This window comes from Arachis hypogaea, chromosome 14, assembly GCF_003086295.3.
Source record: "Arachis hypogaea cultivar Tifrunner chromosome 14, arahy.Tifrunner.gnm2.J5K5, whole genome shotgun sequence".
NCBI lineage: Eukaryota > Viridiplantae > Streptophyta > Magnoliopsida > Fabales > Fabaceae > Arachis > Arachis hypogaea.
Genome location: NC_092049.1, coordinates 19,137,493 through 19,157,915, shown reverse-complemented (window position 1 = coordinate 19,157,915; position 20,423 = coordinate 19,137,493). Strand labels below are relative to the sequence as shown.

General features: G+C 34.4%; 1 protein-coding gene and 1 non-coding gene across 2 annotated transcripts; one reads left to right on the top strand and one right to left on the bottom strand.

Moving 5' to 3' along the window:
- The first annotated feature begins 2,263 nt into the window (after positions 1-2,263).
- Positions 2,264-4,253, top strand: LOC112741756 (transcription initiation factor TFIID subunit 13). Its single transcript, XM_025790853.2, has 5 exons — positions 2,264-2,729; positions 2,880-2,917; positions 3,019-3,078; positions 3,206-3,280; positions 3,962-4,253. The coding sequence occupies exons 1-5, from the start codon at positions 2,627-2,629 to the stop codon at positions 4,091-4,093; spliced, it is 408 nt and encodes a 135-aa protein (XP_025646638.1). The 5' UTR covers positions 2,264-2,626; the 3' UTR covers positions 4,094-4,253.
- Positions 4,254-18,143: 13,890 nt separating this feature from the next.
- On the bottom strand, positions 18,144-18,251 carry LOC112745386 (small nucleolar RNA R71). The gene has a single exon (XR_003173318.1). It is a non-coding gene; the product is annotated as a small nucleolar RNA R71 (small nucleolar RNA).
- Between the last annotated feature and the right edge of the window lie 2,172 nt (positions 18,252-20,423).

Genomic DNA, 20,423 nt, shown 5'->3' with positions numbered 1-20,423 from the left:
TTAGTCATGTCATCATAATCATTAATTAAGAACGAGAAACCAGCTTTACAATGACATTCTGCAAGTAATAAGGTGCAAGCGACCCAACTAATGGTAATGAATGAGAAGCTTAATTTTACCTAGCATAGCGAATAAGCAGATTATCAGGCTTAAAATCACCATAAAATGCTAAAAAATGAGAACATAGACAATAATTGAAGAAATCCCAATCATTCGGATCTTTGGTTTGTGATTCAAACTCAATTGGGGTTCAGGTGTGTGTGATTTGTTCTGATTCCAAATGTGATTGTTTTTTTTTTGTTCCTTTATCGTGCCTGGTTTATGTAGATTACATGTTTGAAATTTTGATTCTATGGTTTTGAAGCTGAAAATGTCGCATAGAATGTTCAATTTTGATTATATTCTATCACCTTCAATTTCGATAGTGAAGGTTTGAAGCCTTGATTCGAAGGTAAGAAGCGATAGTTTTCAAGTTTATTGGCTGAATTAAGAAATTTGGGTGCCGTGCAGTTAACTTGTTTCTTTTTTAGTATTTATCAGTTGTTAATTATTGTCTGTGTTCTTATTTTAGCAATTCTATTGAAAAGTATTCCAAAGTGCATATTTTTTTGAACTACACTGTAAGCGCATCTGTTCAATCAGGTCCTATTTTTTTTAATACTTTGATATCTGATTTCTTGGCTGTCATTGGGATATGACCCGGTCATTTTATAAACACAGGTTTTGCTTGTTGTCAGCTCAATAAATTCTTATATGAATCAGATAAGATATTAACTGATTGATGAAACTGTCCTGTATGAACCACAATGATAGAAATAAAATTTCCTTGGAGATGAATATACTTTGTTTTAAATTAAGGTTTCTTTTATATTGCATTCTTTCTCTTTTTTTTGCCAAAAATTTAATTTATTCAGTTAGAAATCAAAGTAACAAAGTCACTCCATTAAAGTCAAAACTTACTTATTTATTTGATGTAATTCCTAGGATACATGTGATTATTGTTTCATGCTCACTGAGAACTTGTATGGATATCTCCCTTTTTCAAGTTGGTGAAAAACAGATGCACAGGCCGAATTTGCCTCTTTAATTGCAAAGATAATTTATAACAATGAAATTAAAGGATTGGTTGTCATGGTTAAATTTATAGTTTACCTATTAGGTCCTAGATATCTTAGTATGCTATGTCTTATGTTTCTCAAATTCATCTGTTACATGAACGATTCATATATGTATCTTTCCATATATCTCATTATCTATCTTCTTAAAGGTGTTGTTTCTTTGATGATTCCATCAATATCATTGTTTATTTAGTTGTTAATCCAACACTATGTTAATGTAAAATAAATTGAATGCTTCTAGGTTTGGGTAAAGTGGGGATAGAGACGCCAGTTCATTCCCTAGAACAAGCTAGGTAATATAATTGATAATTTTTTATAATAGATCAGTTGTTCATTCCTTCAAGTTTTTCACTGTATGCTAATTTGTTTTTCTTTTTCAATGTTCATCTCAGGTGCAAGATTTACACTTTATTATTCCTAACTATTTCTTTTGAGTGGAGCAGTGATACACACCCGCTTTCTTATCAGCAGGTTAGTATTATGTACATTAAAATTGCACTTTCATAGATATTCTGATATTTTGGAAACCATGAGAGTAGACTGTTAATTATTTTTTTATTTTGCATATATATCAATTTTATAGATAACAAGTAATAACAAGCTACGTAGAATTTATTTTCCACATCAGCATTTAATTTTTTCTTTTTTAAATATGTACTATATCACCACTTTTACTAATACACCCCTTTAAAATAGCTGTGGCTTGGTCATACCGGCTTCAAATAGAAGGTTTTCTTTAAGACTTATTATTTTTACCTCCAATTGTATTTGACTTTTTTTTTATTGCATTCTTGAATATATTAAATGCTTAAAATCATAGACACGTCTAGTGCATCAGTGAATTCTTTACTATAGTTGATGATTTACAGTGCCTGTTTCTTATCTTCCTTACCTTTTGTATTCAGGCTAAGGGAGGGGACTTGCGTTTTGAAAGGTGATCTGTCCGAACGTTTTTCTTTTTTTCATTAACCTGTTTTTTTTTTGTGTACGTAAACAATAGTATAGTATAGCATCGGGATTTAGGAATATAGTTTGGGGATAAAAGCAATAATAGATGCAGCATACAGGTAAGAGGTTCAATAAATAGTTACGAAAGTGGTTATGAAGTTAGGTATTTGTGGTTAAGGCTTAAGGAAAGGTTCGTTACAATTTAATGAGTTTTATGCCAACCGTCGCCCAATTCAGCCTAACCAAAAAATGGTTGTGAAGTGTTTGAACTAGAATCAGTAAAATCATCATAAAATAAATTAAAGGCTACAGGTGAAAAACATCATTAATTCATTATCCTACTAATGTGAGCCATCCGTTTCACCTTGGCCGAAGTTGGATTTATAAAAAAACTGGACTTCTAGGTGCTATCCTAGTAATCCCAAGAATATCAGAAGCCCAAACATAAAATCTAGGCCCAAAATGTCACACACACACACAAAAAAGAAAAACCGGCTTGTGAAGTGGAAAGAAAGAAACTCATCGTCGTTCATTCCTTCTTCTTCTTCTTGTGCGGAAGAATGAGCAGTTACGGTGGTGGAAGCTCGTCGAAACCAAGAATTGCTTCTTCTCAACCTTCCGAAACTTCTTCAAAGCGCAAAAGAGGAGTTTTCCAAAAAGAACGTCAGTAATCACCCCTATCCAACCTTCTTTTTTCGTTGCAATTTTCTGTTTTCTTTTTCCTTTTCTTTGAAGAGAAAGGAAAAAAAAAAGTTCTTTGCAAGTTATGCATGTAACTGTCACTAATAATTTTCTCTATGCTTGCTAATACAGTGCAGCATATGATGTACGGCTTTGGAGATGATCCCAATGTAAGTGACCTAAACCATTTTCTTTAATTTCTTAATTACTTTTTGGGATGTGAATTTAATGGCTATTAAACTTTGAACTATTTTATGTTTTGCACAATTAGCCTCTTCCTGAAAGTGTGGCGCTTATGGAGGATATTATTGTGGAATATGTCACGGAATTGGTAACCAAATTTATTTATTTATTTTTTCAACCTAATTTTTCATTGTTCTTGTTCAACTGAATTACGGTGTTCTGGATTAATTTGAATTTTTTGTTGTTATTGTGCTTTGAAATTTTTTCTTACGAAGGTACATAAAGCTCAAGATATTGGATCACAGAGAGGGAAACTATCAGTTGAGGATTTCCTTTATTTGATTCGCAAGGTACTTCTTTGTTCATAAAAGAATTTCAAATAATTATCATGAAGAATTGAAGATTATGTTCTATTCTCGAACTCTCTGGAGTTCTTTTAGCTTCTGCGTTGAATGAAATATCTCAAAGGAAATCACTCATTGAAATCTTGTCCCATTTGCTCTTCAATTGCTTTGAGGCATGATATATGAAGCTGTACTGTCATGGATTAAGAGGCTAAATGGCTAATTCTTCATAATTTGTTCAAACTTTCAAGTATCCATAAAATTAATCCAATTCAGTTTTTTATGCTAGATTTTTAAAGTTTTTGTCAACCAATCCGCAAGTTGAAACTAAACTAAAAGTCAAGTGTGTGAAACATGCAAGAAGGTGCATTTAATGTAGCCGTGTTTCTTAAATTATTTTTAACCCTAAATATATCTATCAAAACAGGTTAAGGCTCATACAATCTTCACTCTTTACCATTAAAGGATCATTGTGACATTGTGTAATACAACACAGTAACTGTTAAGAAATATAAAAAATTATTGGTATATCTGAAATTGTGTGACTCCATACTACAAAATATTTGTATTGTGACCATTCTGATACACGATAGCTTGATTTAGGCCAGTGCACCTTACATTATAATACATGATTGAACATTTTTGTTCAGGATTAATCCCAACTTTTTTACTGCTGCTGTGCTGCAGGATTTGCCAAAACTTAATCGATGTACAGAATTGTTGTCTATGAATGAAGAGCTGAAACAGGCAAGAAAGGTTTTCGAATCAGATGAAGAGAAATTGAGGAAGGTTTTTGAAGTGGACGAACCAGTTGAATGATGAATGAGAAAAAGATCATTGAATTGCACCGAATACACCATTCCTGTTCTGACATCTCTAGATCAAATTTTTGGAATTTGAGTATGTCTTACATTTGAAAATAGCCAACCTAGATATTTAAATAGTTGAATTGTAACTTCCTAATATATTTGTTCTCCTATTTATTGTGTCCATGATCTTGTGATTAGAAGAAAATAATTTTTAACACCCTAGAGTAACTATCTTAAACCAAAAAGAAATTATTTGGTCTTAGCAGGATATTTTTTGTTATGATGTATATTGTATTCTTAATGTAGTTGAACAGAGAATTAGCTAGGAAATTAAAAGGTTATCCAACATTTATCAAAATCAATTTTGGTATAGAATTGTTAAACATAAATTATATTGACACAAACTAGAATTGGAAGTAAGTCAAACCAGTTCATAAGCCAGTTCGAGTTCGAGCTCGACAAGTTGAACTGGTGAGCCGAGCTTGAGCTTGGAATTGAGCTCACAAATTAAATGAGCCAAACTTGAACTTGGATAAACTTAACAACCCCGCTACGTTACCAAGAAGGAGTCTGCCAACTTTTGCCAATTTCTATTGGGCTGGATCCAAAGCCCATAAATCATAAATTAACACACCCCTAATTACACATGGTTAACCCAATTTACCAAATAGTAAACCTAATTCACATTGATTTTCACCGTGCAAAACACCTTCCCCCACCCAAAACCCGTGACGGCTGCGTCTTCGGACAGTCAACCTCCGACGCATTCCCGTCGCCGGCGTCAATCCAGGTCAGCGCTGCCAACGATTCCACCCGCAATTGCATCACCCATTATAGCCTCCGCCGGCAAGCTTCCATCAGTGGTGACACAAGTCTTCCATCGGCGAGCTTTGATTGAAGGTCACCACCTAGCCGTCCAGACGACGGCACCTTACCCGTGCTCGGATCTGTACGCATGCTGCTCCGGTTCACCTTGTACTGCCGTGAATCTGCTATTGAGTGACCTCCTTGGTTAGTACTTATTTATGTATCTTGCATGATCTTATTATAAGTATAGTATCATATGGATTTCAATTGATGAAATTAGAATCTCTGGCTAGAACATGTTTAGGTCTTTAAGTTAAATTTGTTTTTATGCTATGTTCCGTTGTTCATGTTATATGGATATTTGTCAGTTACTAAATATGATTTATTTTGTTCATATTAAGTATGCTAATTATCACTTATTGTTTTTGCTGGATTAGTATATGTTGATGTTGAAATATTTCATGGGTGTGTCTTTTGAGTGAATACCCATTTAGAAGTGTCTTTGCTAGATTAATGTGTCTAATCTTAAAATTGCTTGTCATGAACTGAATTTAATTGTGATTTGGTCAATGTTTCATCATTTTTGTGTGACTAATAGAGGCTGCTATTGAAAGAATGTTTCTCTTCTTATGTTTATACCTTGGGTTTAGTCGACGCTTCCTCAAAGATATGGGGTTTTTGGTAAGGAAAAAGTTGAAACCTATACTATTTTTCGATGTGGATTGTGTCTTTTGACTAATAATTTCTTAGATGTGTCTTTGTTAGACTAATGTGTGTTATCTGTATAAACTTAGTTGGATGTGTCTTCCAAGTAAAGTTTTGTGCTCTTCACTTTTCTATGGTTCAGATTATATGTAACGCTTTCAGTAACCAAATTCAATTGGTTTAGTTCAATGTTCCATAGTTTTCGTTTGATTAATGGGGGTTGCTATTAGGCCACTTTATCTCTTCTTATCTTTGTACCTTTGATTTAGTTGATGCTTCCTAATTTGTGATTCTATTTCCCTCTCATGGTCGCTTCATATGCTGACAGAAACAATTGGAGTCAAGGTGCTCATCCTGTTATATTGCTGACATGATGAGAGATCTGGAAAAAAACCAGGCTCAAGCGAGGATAGCAAAAATAGAAGTGTCATTTTATTTCCGACATACAGTTGGTTTGTTTTAACGAGTTACTATTCTGAAGCAACTTTTATGGAAGTGTATTCCCTTTATAACTTCATTGGACGCGTCTACTTTAATGCATGTGTGATTATATGACAGTGCCTTTTAGTAAATGTGACTTCAGAGGATATGTCTTTACATGTGTCTTTTTATGGAGGTGTCTTTTTTGAATGTGTAATCAAAGAATATGTCTTTTTAAATGAGATGTCTTTTTAATGGATATGTCTTCTATTGGAAGTGTCTTCAAGTGGTAAATTTTATCAATGGAAGTGTCTTTTTATGCATGTTTTATTAAAAGGATGTGTCTTTTTTATACATGTGTCTTTTAATAGACTTGTCTTCTAGAAATGTGTCTTCTTTAACGGAAGTGTCTTTTGTGAATATATCTTCAGAAGATATATCTTTTTAATGGAGGTGTCTTCTATTAGAAGTGTGTTCAAATGATATGTCTTTTTAATGGAAGTGTCTTTGTTATACATCTATTTATGGAAGTGTCTTTTGTAGATGTGTCTTAATAGGTAGTGTCTTGAGAGGATATGATTTTTGTGCATTGTCTTCCTAATAATTTCTTTTAGTAAACCAAAAAAAATATATATATATTTCTTTAAAAACTTGTCAATATAAACTTGGAAAATTGACTTTTACTAACCAGAAGCTCCCAAGTTGTTTCCTCCACAAATAGAACTTATATAACTAGTGTTGATTCAAAATTTTCTAAAAGTGTAGAGTGAATCAAATAAAAAATACCAATTATTACTTTTTGATCCAACATAATAAACAAAAAAACTTCCACTGGTTTATATAAAAAAAGCTACTACTATACTGCGGAAGATCAAATAATGCTCACCATTAAATAATAAAAAAATGAGAAAATATTAAAGAACTCATTAGATTGTTTATTTAAGTTAAAATGCAAATATTTAATCTTCAATTATTAATCGCAATTGTGAAAATTTATTCCCAAATTAACAATTGAAATGTGCGCCCAAAGGATAAGAAATAATATACAAATAGCAATATTTAATTTGGAAGCATTTACCCCACACATTCAAAATTTGCATGCCTTTTTTTATTAGGTGAAACTCTTCCATAGTATATACATTTGAACAAAAAGAAAGCAAGCAAATTAAAGAGAGTAGTAATATTCAATTTGAAAAGAATAATGTGTATCAATGCATGCGCCGCGATGAATTGAAGCATAAATAATGTAAAATTATTAATTAAGCACACAAGTTTAATGTGAATCATATTGCTGTGGAGCCATATATGTATATTTCATCAAGCTAATTAAGCAACTAGCAAAACTCAAGTTGATAATCATCAACTAATTTACATAAAAATTCCACTACTAATTTGCAAAAGATAAAAAAAATGCACAAAATTATCACTGTTGCTACCTATCAAGACAAAAATTAGAACAAATTTAAAAGGAAACATACAACTTGCATAAAAGAATTCCACCAAAAACAAATCATATATCATAGTTAGAACATCCGATTTGCATTAAAAAATAATCCACACCAAATCATATATCTTTCCTCTCTTGAAGCTTCTTCAGAGCCTCGGTTGCCAAACAACATGTAGTCACTGAAAAACAAGAGATCGGATTCAGAGTAAGATATATAAGATATGCTTGTTTTATTTGTAATACGAGTCACTTGTATAAACACGTAGCAGCAATAAGAAATTGTAACTATTCTAAAATAGAAAAGAAAAGGAAAGAAAACATCATCCCTTATTATATTAACAATTGGACCCTAATAATATCAACAAACCATAGCAATGATATGATGAGTAAAAGAAATAGTTACTAATTACCTTGGTAAGAGCATTTCTTGAGCATCTTTTTAAGGATCTTGAGCCATGTTGGATCATCATCAACAACCAGAACTCTCATGTAAAGACTATTTTCGGATGTCGTCATCTTCTTCTTGTATGTTTTTTACTTTGCAAATGTACAATAACAAAAATAATTCAAAATCTTTAACAAAAAAAATTCAAAACATAAAAAAAATTGAAACTTACGAAATAGAAACATTCAGAATATATAAAAAAGAAACATGTAAAATAATAGAAAAAGACACATCTGAAACCTCAAAAAATGAAAAATCCACAGCTTAAGGGAGTAAGATTACAAACATATTCAGTGCATTATAGAATGAAGTTTAAGTTAGAAATATTCCTGTTGAAGCAACAACACTCATAGGCTTTCCTTAGACAAATTTTGTTCTTTAGTAGGTGATACAAGTTGAAATCTTTACTGACTAGTCAAGATTTTAATTTATCCACAAAATAATTCATGACTTTCAACGAGTCAAATAAATGGCTCTACTTATTATTCCATGAACACACACAACAGATCAAATTTCCTAAATTGCAAAATCAGAATCCTACTTATGGGATACACAATCATTGGAAATTTGGAAATTGCCCATATATTGGATTGGAACACCCTCTTCTCCCTTTCCTCAAATATTTAATATCAAATCAAATAACAAGAAAAGCAATTCTTCAATGCCATTGAGATGGAATTTACCTAAAAAAAACACAGCTTCTCCATGATTGCATTTATTGCATTTATTGCATTTTATTTGATTAGACAAAAATACCCTTTTAAATTAATCAAATTTTAGAATTCAATTAATCCTAATTTTATAGTTTCCAATAATTTAAACAACAAAACAAAAATATATAAAAAAAACAAAAAATCAAAATTATTCTTTCATTTTCTCCAATTCCCTCCTAATCATTTGTGCTCCTAAAGCAAAACAAAACATAAAAAACAAAAAAAAACAAAAAATCAATCGTTCTTCATCTTCTCCAATTCTCCTAATCATTCATGCCTCCTCTAAAGTCCCAAACCAAGACATCAAAACCCTAGTCCTAGCTTCTTTGCCGCCGGCGTCCCCAGGCTCAGCGCTTCCGCTTCTTCCTCTTCCCTCTGTCCGGAACCTAGGTAGCTCGGCACGTCGTCCCCATCCTCGCTGGCTTCTCTGTCCGTGGCCAGGGGAAAAGTTAATATCTTCCCCTCCTTCCTTGTTTTCCTAGTTCCCAAAATTTAAAATCTACTTTGCGACTTGAGCTGGAGTTTGTAGTTATTTATGTTCTTCTCTCGCTTTTGCAGTGCGGAATCAAAGTCCAATCGCAAGTTAGATAAAAAGGTTCAATTTTACTCTAGTAAGTTTCGAATCAATTTTTCTGTTTCTTTCAACTATTGAATTATTACATACCAAAACTGTATATATTTTAACTGCATCCAATCCTTGGTGTTACTGCAGAGGTGAAAGATGTTGTGGCTTGCTTGAGTGCTCAAAAGTCTATTACTAAGGTAATGATCTTATTTCAAACGGCATTGTTCTTAAGATGGATTATGAAAATACTTCATTGTGCTTGTAATATGTTTAATGGCTAGTTAGATGTACTTTGCACTGTTATTATGTTCATTTTGCATTCTTGCAAGAGAAGAAGATATTAGTCTGCAAATACAATTATAAGTATGCCTTGGTCTGTTTCAGAAACCTGAATTCATTTAACATTTTGCCAATGTGAAATATTGCAATTGATCACATGATATTTAAGCAGAAGTCTAACTCAAATTGATGCATAAATCAATAAGACCCCTTTGCTGGGTTTATTGCAGACAACAACAATAGAAAAAAATTAGTTTGCTTTCATGCTATCCTAATTAAATGTATCTTAAATAGAACAAGATAAAAATCCAAGGTAGAATCCTTGATTCTGAATGGTTCCCAAGTTGCAATTGTTAATGTTATCTTGAAGTTGACAAATCATGGGTTGTACCCTCATCACTAGAAGTGCCTTCATTGACCCTTCTGCTTGTATCCCTCTTCTTGCCCCACTCATGCAGCCTGAGGTGTAGTTCTGCAGCTGCAATCAAGAAGTGAATGCACTGTTTTGTCAAATTAACCTTTCTATTAAAATCATCCTTACAAACAGCACCTACAAGCATTTTTTGATATCTTAAACAGCAAACACATAATCTGAACTAATGTAATAATACCAGTGCCTACTTGGTCATGTACCATCTAATTTACATAAATATTTCATATCAAATTTAGAAGCCTATTGCTGTATTGCCACTTGTTACTACAAGAAAAACCAAATTATGCAGCAGCATAACACAAATTGTAGTTTTCTTTTGTCATGCATAGACCAATTGCTAAGCATATGATATATCAGACATTCAGAAATTATTCAATCCAATATACATATGGCTTGGCATTTTTGGCAAAATTGACTAGATTTTATTTTATGTTATTTGCCATCAAGGCCTATTTAAGAAGCACACACGATTTTTTATTTTTACTCTTTTTCATGGATAGACAAGATTAAATATCAAACTGCATTCATTTCATATTTTCTAAAGCACTCTCAAAATCCCAGAGATGTACGTAGGATGATGTGCTCTAATTGCAGTCCTTGTCAAGATTTATGGTCACCTAGGTCTTTTGAAAAGTGCTTCCCTTATCTAATAGAGAGATTAAGAATTTGATATCATCACCTTGAATGTGATCAACTCACTCCAATAGTCCAATGGGCAAAGCCGCAAAGGGATCATTCTTGCATAAACTTTTAATCCGGTAAAGCAGCTACGCAAGATAGATCACAAAGTTCAAATCACCACTAAAATTTGACACACAATCCAACTTGCTACCTCACCATAGACATAGTTTATGATTTTCATCTTGAGTCTTGCTTCCTTGACTTCCCCTTTGTATAGTATACTCATGTTCTGCTGCATTCCTAATTTATCATTCATCGTATGTACTTTATCTTAACAGGCTCATTTTCTTGGACTAAAACGGAATCTCATTCCTCAAGCAACTCCGATTTCTTTTGTGGAGCTGATTTTAACTATCATAAAATTTCTCTCAGGTAATGATCGCACAAAGGGGTAACCTCTTCCTTTTGCTGGTTTGTCTTTTTATTTCTCTTTTGTTGTCATGCTATTTTACTTTTATTTCTTTCTCTTTTGTCTTTCTTTTTGGCTCAATGCAATGAAAAACAATGAAGTGTTAGCTGAAGAGGTTAGTTGGTTCTATCAATAGTAACTCCTTTTTTTTTAAATGTTTATTTTATGTCTTGCATGTGCAGTTTTCTGCTGTTCTCCTATTCTTATGTTTAACAAAATGAAAAATTTCCAAACTGCATTCTTTTACCTCGACTGAACAAGAGAAGATGTTTGGTATATTCTTACATGCTCATTTTCTCATTGGTTGTTTCCCTGTATCTTATGTTAAAGCAAGGCAGAAGAAAATTGTTTCTCTATGGCATAATATTTTATTGATTTTACATAATATTTTTATTATAAAGGGAGTACTTTGTCCTATTGTAATTCTTATTGATTACAGTTGTCGTACTGTGTTACTGTAAACTTTGTACCTAGGGGGCTGTTGGATTAGCAATATGGGTTCCCTCTGTGACAAACCGGAAGAAGGAAATTGACAACAAATCTGATACAAGAAACTCACCTAAAGGATATTCTCCAGTTTCACCTGCTGATGAAAATGAAGATAACTGGAGACAGGCAAATGCTGCTGATGGTTTAGAACTCTCTGTTGTTGGTGATGCTGCTGATCATGAAGCAATTGACGAGGAACTTCATCTCGAAAATCTTAAGGTTGATAAAAGCTTTTAATCAATAAAAATAATCCTTCTCTTGTTAACTCTCCAGCAGAATGCTGACATGTGATCCTTTTTTTTTTTGTCCATCAACTTTATGCCTTCATTAATGTCATTATTGCTCTTTTCAGGTTTCTCAGGCCATGTCTGACAGCTATCTGAAGGTTTCATCATCTGCAACCCTGAAAGATGCAATCCAATGCATTCATGATGGCCACCAGAACTGTGTGCTAGTGGTCGATCAAGAAGGTTTTCTGGAAGGAATACTGACATATGGTGACATCAGAAGGTGTCTTCCCGAGAAGTCTAGTGACACTTCTATGAGGGATTTAGGATTTGTGGATGTATGTAGAAAGTGCTTCTGCTCTTTATATATTTAAAAATCATTCTGCAAATTATTCTGGGATTAGTATATTTCCCCCCTGTTCTTTCCTTTTACAATACATGATAATAGAAAATAAGTGAGGGTTCCAATTTCAGAATAAAATCATAACACAAATGGTTTCTATGTTTTGGTTCGGTAGGGATACAATTGCTAAGATGAGATATTAAAGCTTTGATGAATGGGTTTTAAATGTAGTGATGAACAAATACATTAGTGAAATTCATGCCTGGATCTTCCTGTTATGCTACTGTGATAAAAATGTCAATTGATTTATTCTTGAAAAATCCCAGTTATACTGTCTACAATGGTGACAAGTTAAGCTGAGATTCTTTTGCATAATTTAACAAAGTGCATATTGTAAAGTAACTATAAGAAAGAAGCAAATGAATATCGAATGCAATGGGATTTGAAAAGCATATTCTTGTGTCGGTTAATAATCAATCTGTTACTCACCTAACCATTTAACATGTATGATTATAAGGCTTCTTTCAACTACTAAGAAAGGAGAAAAAGAAAAAAATTTCTAATTTGGAATTGTCAAACACAGCTTGAATTATATCGTCACTAATATTCCCATAATTACAGTGTAGCAAAAAGTTTTGGATCCCATTCTTTGTGAAATTCATGTATCTATCTATATCTTCACTTTAAAATATGTTTACTTTATCTACTCTTCTCTCTCCCCACTTCACTATATGCTCTCCTCTTCCTCTTTCTCTTGACCTACAATGGTTTCACAGTGTTCTGGATTCATGTCCCTCTCTTGTTTCCCCTCCAACACACCACACCAAGCAGTGTCTGCGACATTTTTCCATCAATAACTGCTCGTTCAGACAGATCACCTTTCAAAACGCAAGTCCCCCTCCCTTAGCCTGAATACAAAAGGTAAGGAAGACAAGAAACAGGCACTGTAAATCATCAACTATAGTAAAGAATTCACTGATGCACTAGACGTGTCTATGATTTTAAGCATCTAATATATTCAAGAATGCAATAAAAAAAAGTCAAATACAATTGGAGGTAAAAATAATAAGTCTTAAAGAAAACCTTCTATTTGAAGCCGGTATGACCAAGCCACAGCTATTTTAAAGGGGTGTATTAGTAAAAGTGGTGATATAGTACATATTTAAAAAAGAAAAAATTAAATACTGATGTGGAAAATAAATTCTACGTAGCTTGTTATTACTATAAAATTGATATATATGCAAAATAAAAAAATAATTAACAGTCTACTCTCATGGTTTCCAAAATATCAGAATATCTATGAAAGTACAATTTTAATGTACATAATACTAACCTGCTGATAAGAAAGCGGGTGTGTATCACTGCTCCACTCAAAAAAAATAGTCAGGAATAATAAAGTGTAAATCTTGCACCTGAGATGAACATTGAAAAAGAAAAACAAATTAGCATACAATGAAAAACTTGAAGGAATGAACAACTGATCTATTATAAAAAATTATCAATTACGTTACCTAGCTTGTTCTAGGGAATGAACTGGCGTCTCTATCCCCACTTTACCCAAACCTAGAAGCATTCAATTTATTTTACATTAACATAGTGTTGGATTAACAACTAAATAAACAATGATATTGATGGAATCATCAAAGAAACAACACCTTTAAGAAGATAGATAATGAGATATATGGAAAGATACATATATGAATCGTTCATGCAACAGATGAATTTGAGAAACATAAGACATAGCATACTAAGATATCTAGGACCTAATAGGTAAACTATAAATTTAACCATGACAACCAATCCTTTAATTTCATTGTTATAAATTATCTTTGCAATTAAAGAGGCAAATTCGGCCTGTGCATCTGTTTTTCACCAACTTGAAAAAGGGAGATATCCATACAAGTTCTCAGTGAGCATGAAACAATAATCACATGTATCTGATGAGCGGATAATTTATACGCTTTTTGGCATTGTTTTTAGTATGTTTTTAGTAGGATCTAGTTACTTTTAGGGATGTTTTCATTAGTTTTTATGTTAAATTCACATTTCTGGACTTTACTATGAGTTTGTGTGTTTTTCTGTGATTTCAGGTATTTTCTGGCTGAAATTGAGGGACTTGAGCAGAAATCAGATTCAGAGGTTGAAAATGGACTGCTGATGCTGTTGGATTCTGACCTCCCTGCACTCAAAATGGATTTTCTGGAGCTACAGAACTCGAAATGGCGCGCTTCCAATTGTGTTGGAAAGTATACATCCAGGGCTTTCCATCAATGTATAATAGTTCATACTTTGGCCAAGAATAGACGACGTAAACTGGCGTTCAACGCCAGCTTTCTACGCAAATCTGGCGTCCAGCGCCAGAAAAGGAGCCAAAACCAGAGTTGAACGCCCAAACTGGCACTAAAACTGGCGTTCAATCCCAAGGAGGACCTCTACACGTGCCACACTCAAGCTCAGCCCAAACACACACCAAGTGGGCCCCGGAAGTGGATTTATGCATCAATTACTTACTCATGTAAACCCTAGTGACTAGTTTATTATAAATAGGACCATTTACTATTGTATTTGGCATCTTTGGATTACCTTATGATCCTTTGATCACGTTTTGGGGACTGGCCATCTCGGCCATACCTGGACCTTCACTTATGTATTTTCAACGGTAGAGTTTCTACACTCCATAGATTAAGGTGTGGAGCTCTGCTGTTCCTCAAAGATTAATGCAAGTACTACTGTTTTCTATTCAATTCATCTTATTTCGCTTCTAAGATATCCATTCGCACCCAAGAACGTGATGAAGGTGATGATTATGTGTGACGCTCATCACCATCTCCCCTATGAACACGTGCCTGACAAACACTTCCGTTCTACATGAAATAAGCTAGAATGAATATCTTTTAGATCTCTTAACCGGAATCTTCGTGGCGTAAGCTAGAATGATGGCGGCATTCAACAGAATCCGGAAAGTCTAAACCTTGTCTGTGGTATTCCGAGTAGGATTCAATGATTGAATGACTGTGACGAGCTCCTAACTCGCGATTGCAGGGCGTTAGTGACAGACGCAAAAGGATAGTAAATCCTATTCCAGCATGATCGAGAACCGACAGATGAATAGCCGTGCCGTGACAGGGTGCGTGAGCATATTATTCACTGAGAGGATAAGATGAAGCCATTGGCAAGGGTGATGCCTCCAGACGATTAGCCGTGCCGTGACAGGGCATTGGATCATTTTCCCGAGAGATGACCGAAAGTAGCCATTGACAGTGGTGATGTATCACATAAAGCCAACCATGGAAAGGAGTGAGACTGATTGGATGAAGATAGCAGGAAAGCAGAGGTTCAGAGGAACAAAAAGCATCTCCATTCGCTTATCTGAAATTCCTACCAATGATTTACATGAGTACCTCTATCCCTATTCTATTATTTATTATTCGAAAACTCCATGATTATTTTATATCCGCCTGACTGAGATTTGCAAGGTGACCATAGCTTGCTTCATACCAACAATCTCCGTGGGATTCGACCCTTACTCACGTAAGGTATTACTTGGACGACCCAGTGCACTTGCTGGTTAGTTGTATCGAAGTTGTGACAAATTATGAATGTATAATCACGATTACGCGTACCAAGTTGCTCACGTGCCAGGAATAGTTTGAGCCTGGACATCACAATTTCGTGCACCAAGTTTTTGGCGCTGTTGCCGGGGATTGTTTGAGTTTGGACAACTGACGGTTCATCGTGTTGCTCAGATTAGGTAATTTTCTTTTTTTTTTGTTTTCAAAAATTTTTCAAAAATCTTTCAAAAATTTTTCTTTTGTTTTCGAAAAAAAAATGTTTTCAAAAATAAATTATTCTATGGCTTCAGAATTTTTAAGAATGAATTCTAGTGTTTCATGAAGCATGTTGAAGCCTGGCTGGCTGTAAAGCCATGTCTCAATTCTTATACTCAAGAGAAGAGCTTCTTTATCTTTCTTAGCCAATTGGCTGTTGAATGTAAGGAATGCCAGGCGTGTCATGTCTGAGTTACATACTAAAGCTTGGCTGGCTATTGAGCCAAGCCTGACCCTTTGATTGGAGCTTTAGAGCATAAGATTCCTTGAATTCATATTAAAAAATTTTGGAATCCTTATTTTTGTTTTTCAAATAATTTTCGAAAAAATACAAAAAAATTTAGAAAATCATAAAAATCAAAAATATCTTTGTGTTCTTGTTTGAGTCTTGAGTCATGTTATAAGTTTGGTGTCAATTGCATATGCATCTTGCATTTTTTCGAAAATATCATACAGTCATAGTGTTCTTCATGATCTTCAAGTTGTTCTTGGTAAGTCTTCTTGTTTGATCTTGATGATTTTTTTTGTGTCTTTTCATGTTTATCATATGCATTCTTGAATTCTTAGTGCGTAAGCATTAAAGAATTCTAAGTTTGGTGTCTTGCATGTTTTCTTTGCATTAAAAATTTTTCAAAATTGTGTCTATGATGTTCATCTTGACATCCAAAGTGTTCTTGGTGTTCATCTTGACATTCATAGCATTCTTGCATGCATTCATTGTTTTGATCCATAACTTTCATGCATTGCATCTTTTTAGTGTTTTTCTCTCTCATCATAAAAAATTCAAAAAAAAAATATATCTTTCCCTTTTTCTCTCATCAAATTCGAAAATTTGAGTTGACTTTTTCAAAAAATTTTAAAATCAAGTTGTTTCTTATGAGTCAAATCAAATTTTCAATTTGAAAATCTTATCTTTTTTCAAAATCTTTTTCAAAAATCAAATCTTTTTCAAATTTCTTAGTTATTTTCGAAAATTCTAAAAATATCTTTCAAAAATATTTTTCTTATTTTTATATCAAATTTTCGAAAATAACATAATCAATTAATGTTTTGATTCAAAAATTTGAAGTTTGTTACTTGCTTGTTAAGAAAGATTCAAACTTTAAGTTCTAGAATCATATCTTGTGATTTCTTATGAATCAAGTCATTAATTGTGATTTTAAAAATCAAATCTTTTTCAAAACTAATTTCAATCATATCTTTTCAAAAATATCTTTTTATCTTATCTTTTTCAAAAATATCTTTTCAAAATATCTTTTCTAACTTCCTAACTTCTTATCTTTTCAAAATTTGTTTCAACTAACTAACTAACTTTTTGTTTGTTTCTTAACTTTTTCAATACTACCTAACTAACTCTCTCTCTCTCTAATTTTTGAAAATATCTTCCCTCTTTTTCAAAAATTTCTTTTTAATTAACTAATTATTCTTATTTTTGTTTTTAATTTTAAAAATTTTTTCGAAAATTACTAACATTTTTCAAAAACCATTTTCGAAAATCACTAACTCTTTTTCAAAAATATTTTCGAAAATTCTCCCTCTCCCATCTCATTCTATTTATTCATTCATATCCTAACATCTCATCTCACATATCTAGCCTCTTCACAGTTGTGTTTCTTCCATTATATTACATTCTTTGTCTCCCCCTCTTCTTCTACTCACACAGGGATCCCTATACTGTGGTATAAAGGATCTCTATTATTATTATTATTATTTTTCTGTGCCTTCTTCTTTGTCATATGAGCAGGAGCAAGGATAAGAACATTCTTGTGGAAGCAGATCCAGAACCTGAAAGGACTCTGAAGAGAAAATTAAGAGAAGCTAAAATACAACAATCCAGAGATAACTGTTCAGAAATTTTCAAACAGGAGAAGGAGATGGCAGCCGAAAATAATAATAATGTAAGGAAGATGCTTGGTGACTTTACTGCACCTAATTCCAATCTACATGGAAGAAGCATCTCCATTCCTGCCATTGGAGCAAACAACTTTGAGCTGAAACCTCAATTAGTTTCTCTGATGCAGCAGAACTGCAAGTTTCATGGACTTCCATCTGAAGATCCTTTTCAGTTCTTAACTGAATTCTTGCAGATATGTGATACTGTTAAGACTAATGGAGTAGATCCTGAAGTCTACAGGCTCATGCTTTTCCCTTTTGCTGTAAGAGACAGAGCTAGATTATGGTTGGATTCTCAACCTAAAGACAGCCTGAACTCTTGGAATAAGCTGGTCACGGCTTTCTTAGCCAAGTACTTTCCTCCTCAAAAGCTGAGCAAGCTTAGAGCTGATGTTCAAACCTTCAGACAGAAAGAAGGTGAATCCCTCTATGAAGCTTGGGAAAGATACAAACAGTTGACCAAAAAGTGTCCTTCTGACATGCTTTCAGAATGGACCATCCTGGATATATTCTATGATGATTTATCTGAGCTATCAAAAATGTCACTGGACACTTCTGCAGGTGGATCCATTCACCTAAAGAAAACGCCTGCAGAAGCTCAAGAACTCATTGACATGATTGCTAATAACCAGTTCATGTACACTTCTGAAAGGAATCCTGTGAGTAATGGGACGCCTATGAAGAAGGGAGTTCTTGAAGTTGATACTCTGAATGCCATATTGGCTCAGAATAAAATATTGACTCAGCAAGTCAATATGATCTCTCAGAGTCTGCATGGAATGCAAGCTGCATCCAACAGTACTCAAGAGGCTTCTTATGAAGAAGAAGCTTATGATCCTGAGAACCCTGCAATAGCAGAGGTGAATTACTTAGGTGAACCTTATGGAAACACCTATAACTCATCATGGAGAAATCATCCAAATTTCTCATGGAAGGATCAAAAGCCCTAACAAGGCTTTAATAATGGTGGAAGAAACAGGTTTAACAATAATAAACCTTTTCCATCATCCACTCAGCAACAGTCAGAGAACTCTGAACAAAATGCTTCTAATTTAGCAAATCTAGTCTCTGATCTATCCAAGGCCACTGTGAGTTTCATGAATGAAACAAGATCTTCCATTAGAAATTTGGAAGCACAAGTGGGCCAGCTGAGTAAAAGGATCACTGAAATCCCTCCCAGTACTCTCCCAAGCAATACAGAAGAGAATCCAAAAGGAGAGTGCAAGGCCATTGACATAAGCAAAATGGCCGAACCCAATGAGGGAGAGGAGGACGTGAATCCCAAGGAGGAAGACCTCCTGGGACGTCCAGTGACCAATAAGGAGCTTCCCTCTGAGGAACCAAAAGAATCTGAGACTCATCTAGAGACCATGGAGATTCCACTGAACCTCCTTATGCCCTTCATGAGCTCTGATAAGTATTCCTCTTCTGAAGAGAATGAGGATGTTACTGAAGAGCAAACTGCCAAGTTTCTTGGTGCAATCATGAAGCTGAATGCCAAATTATTTGGCATTGATACTTGGGAAGTTGAACCTCCCTTGTTCATCAATGAACTAAGTGATCTGGATCAACTGACATTGCCTCAGAAGAGACAGGATCCTGGAAAGTTCATAATACCTTGTACCATAGGCACCATGATCTTTAAGGCTCTATGTGACCTTGGTTCAGGAATAAACCTCATGCCCCTCTCTGTAATAGAGAAACTGGGAATCTATGGGGTGCAAGCTGCTAAAATCTCATTAGAGATGGCAGACAGTTCAAGAAAACAGGCTTATGGACAAGTAGAGGACGTGTTAGTAAAGGTTGAAGGCCTTTACATCCCTACTGATTTCATAGTCCTGGATACTGGAAAGGAAGAGGATGAATCCATCATCCTAGGAAGACCTTTCCTGGCCACAGCAAGAGCTGTGATTGATGTTGACAGAGGTGAAATAGTCCTTCAATGGAATGAGGACTCCCTTGTGTTTAAAACTCAAGGATCTCCCTCTGCAACCATGGAGAGGAAGCATGAAAAGCTTCTCTCAAAGCAGAGTCAACCAGAGCCCCCACAGTCAAACTCTAAGTTTGGTGTTGAACTCCCATATCCAAACTCTAAGTTTGGTGTTGGAGAGTTTCAACAATGCTCTGAACATCCGTGAGGCTCCATGAGAGCCCACTGTCAAGCTATTGACATGAAAGAAGCACTTGTTGGGAGGCAACCCAATTTTTATTTATCTAACTATATTTTTCTTAGTTATATGTCTTTGTAGGTTCATGATCATGTGGAGTCACAAAATAAATATAAAAATTGAAAACGGAATCAAAAACAGCAAAAGAAAAATCACACCCTGGAGGAGCATCTGTCTGGCGTTCAAACGCCAGAACAGAGCATGGTTCTGGCGCTGAACGCCCAGAACAAGCATGGTTCTGGCGTTCAACGCCAGAAATGGCAGCAAATGGGCGTTGAACGCCCAAAATGGGCACCAACCTGGCGCTGAACGCCCAAAGTTGTGTGCAAGGGCATTTTACATGCCTAAATTGGTGCAGGGATGTAAATGCCTTGACACCTCAAGATCTGTGGACCTCACAGGATCATCTCAGGATCTGTGGACACCACAGGATCCCCACCTACCTCCACTCACTCTCTTCTCTCTTCTCAATCATCCTCTATTCCCAAC

Bases quoted from the DNA above. Each gene is read 5' to 3' on its own strand.
- LOC112741756 (XM_025790853.2), top strand. From the start codon at position 2,627: ATGAGCAGTTACGGTGGTGGAAGCTCGTCGAAACCAAGAATTGCTTCT. The intron at 2,730-2,879 runs GTCAGTAATCAC...TTGCTAATACAG, and splicing joins AGGAGTTTTCCAAAAAGAAC to TGCAGCATATGATGTACGGC. The intron at 2,918-3,018 runs GTAAGTGACCTA...TTGCACAATTAG, and splicing joins GCTTTGGAGATGATCCCAAT to CCTCTTCCTGAAAGTGTGGC.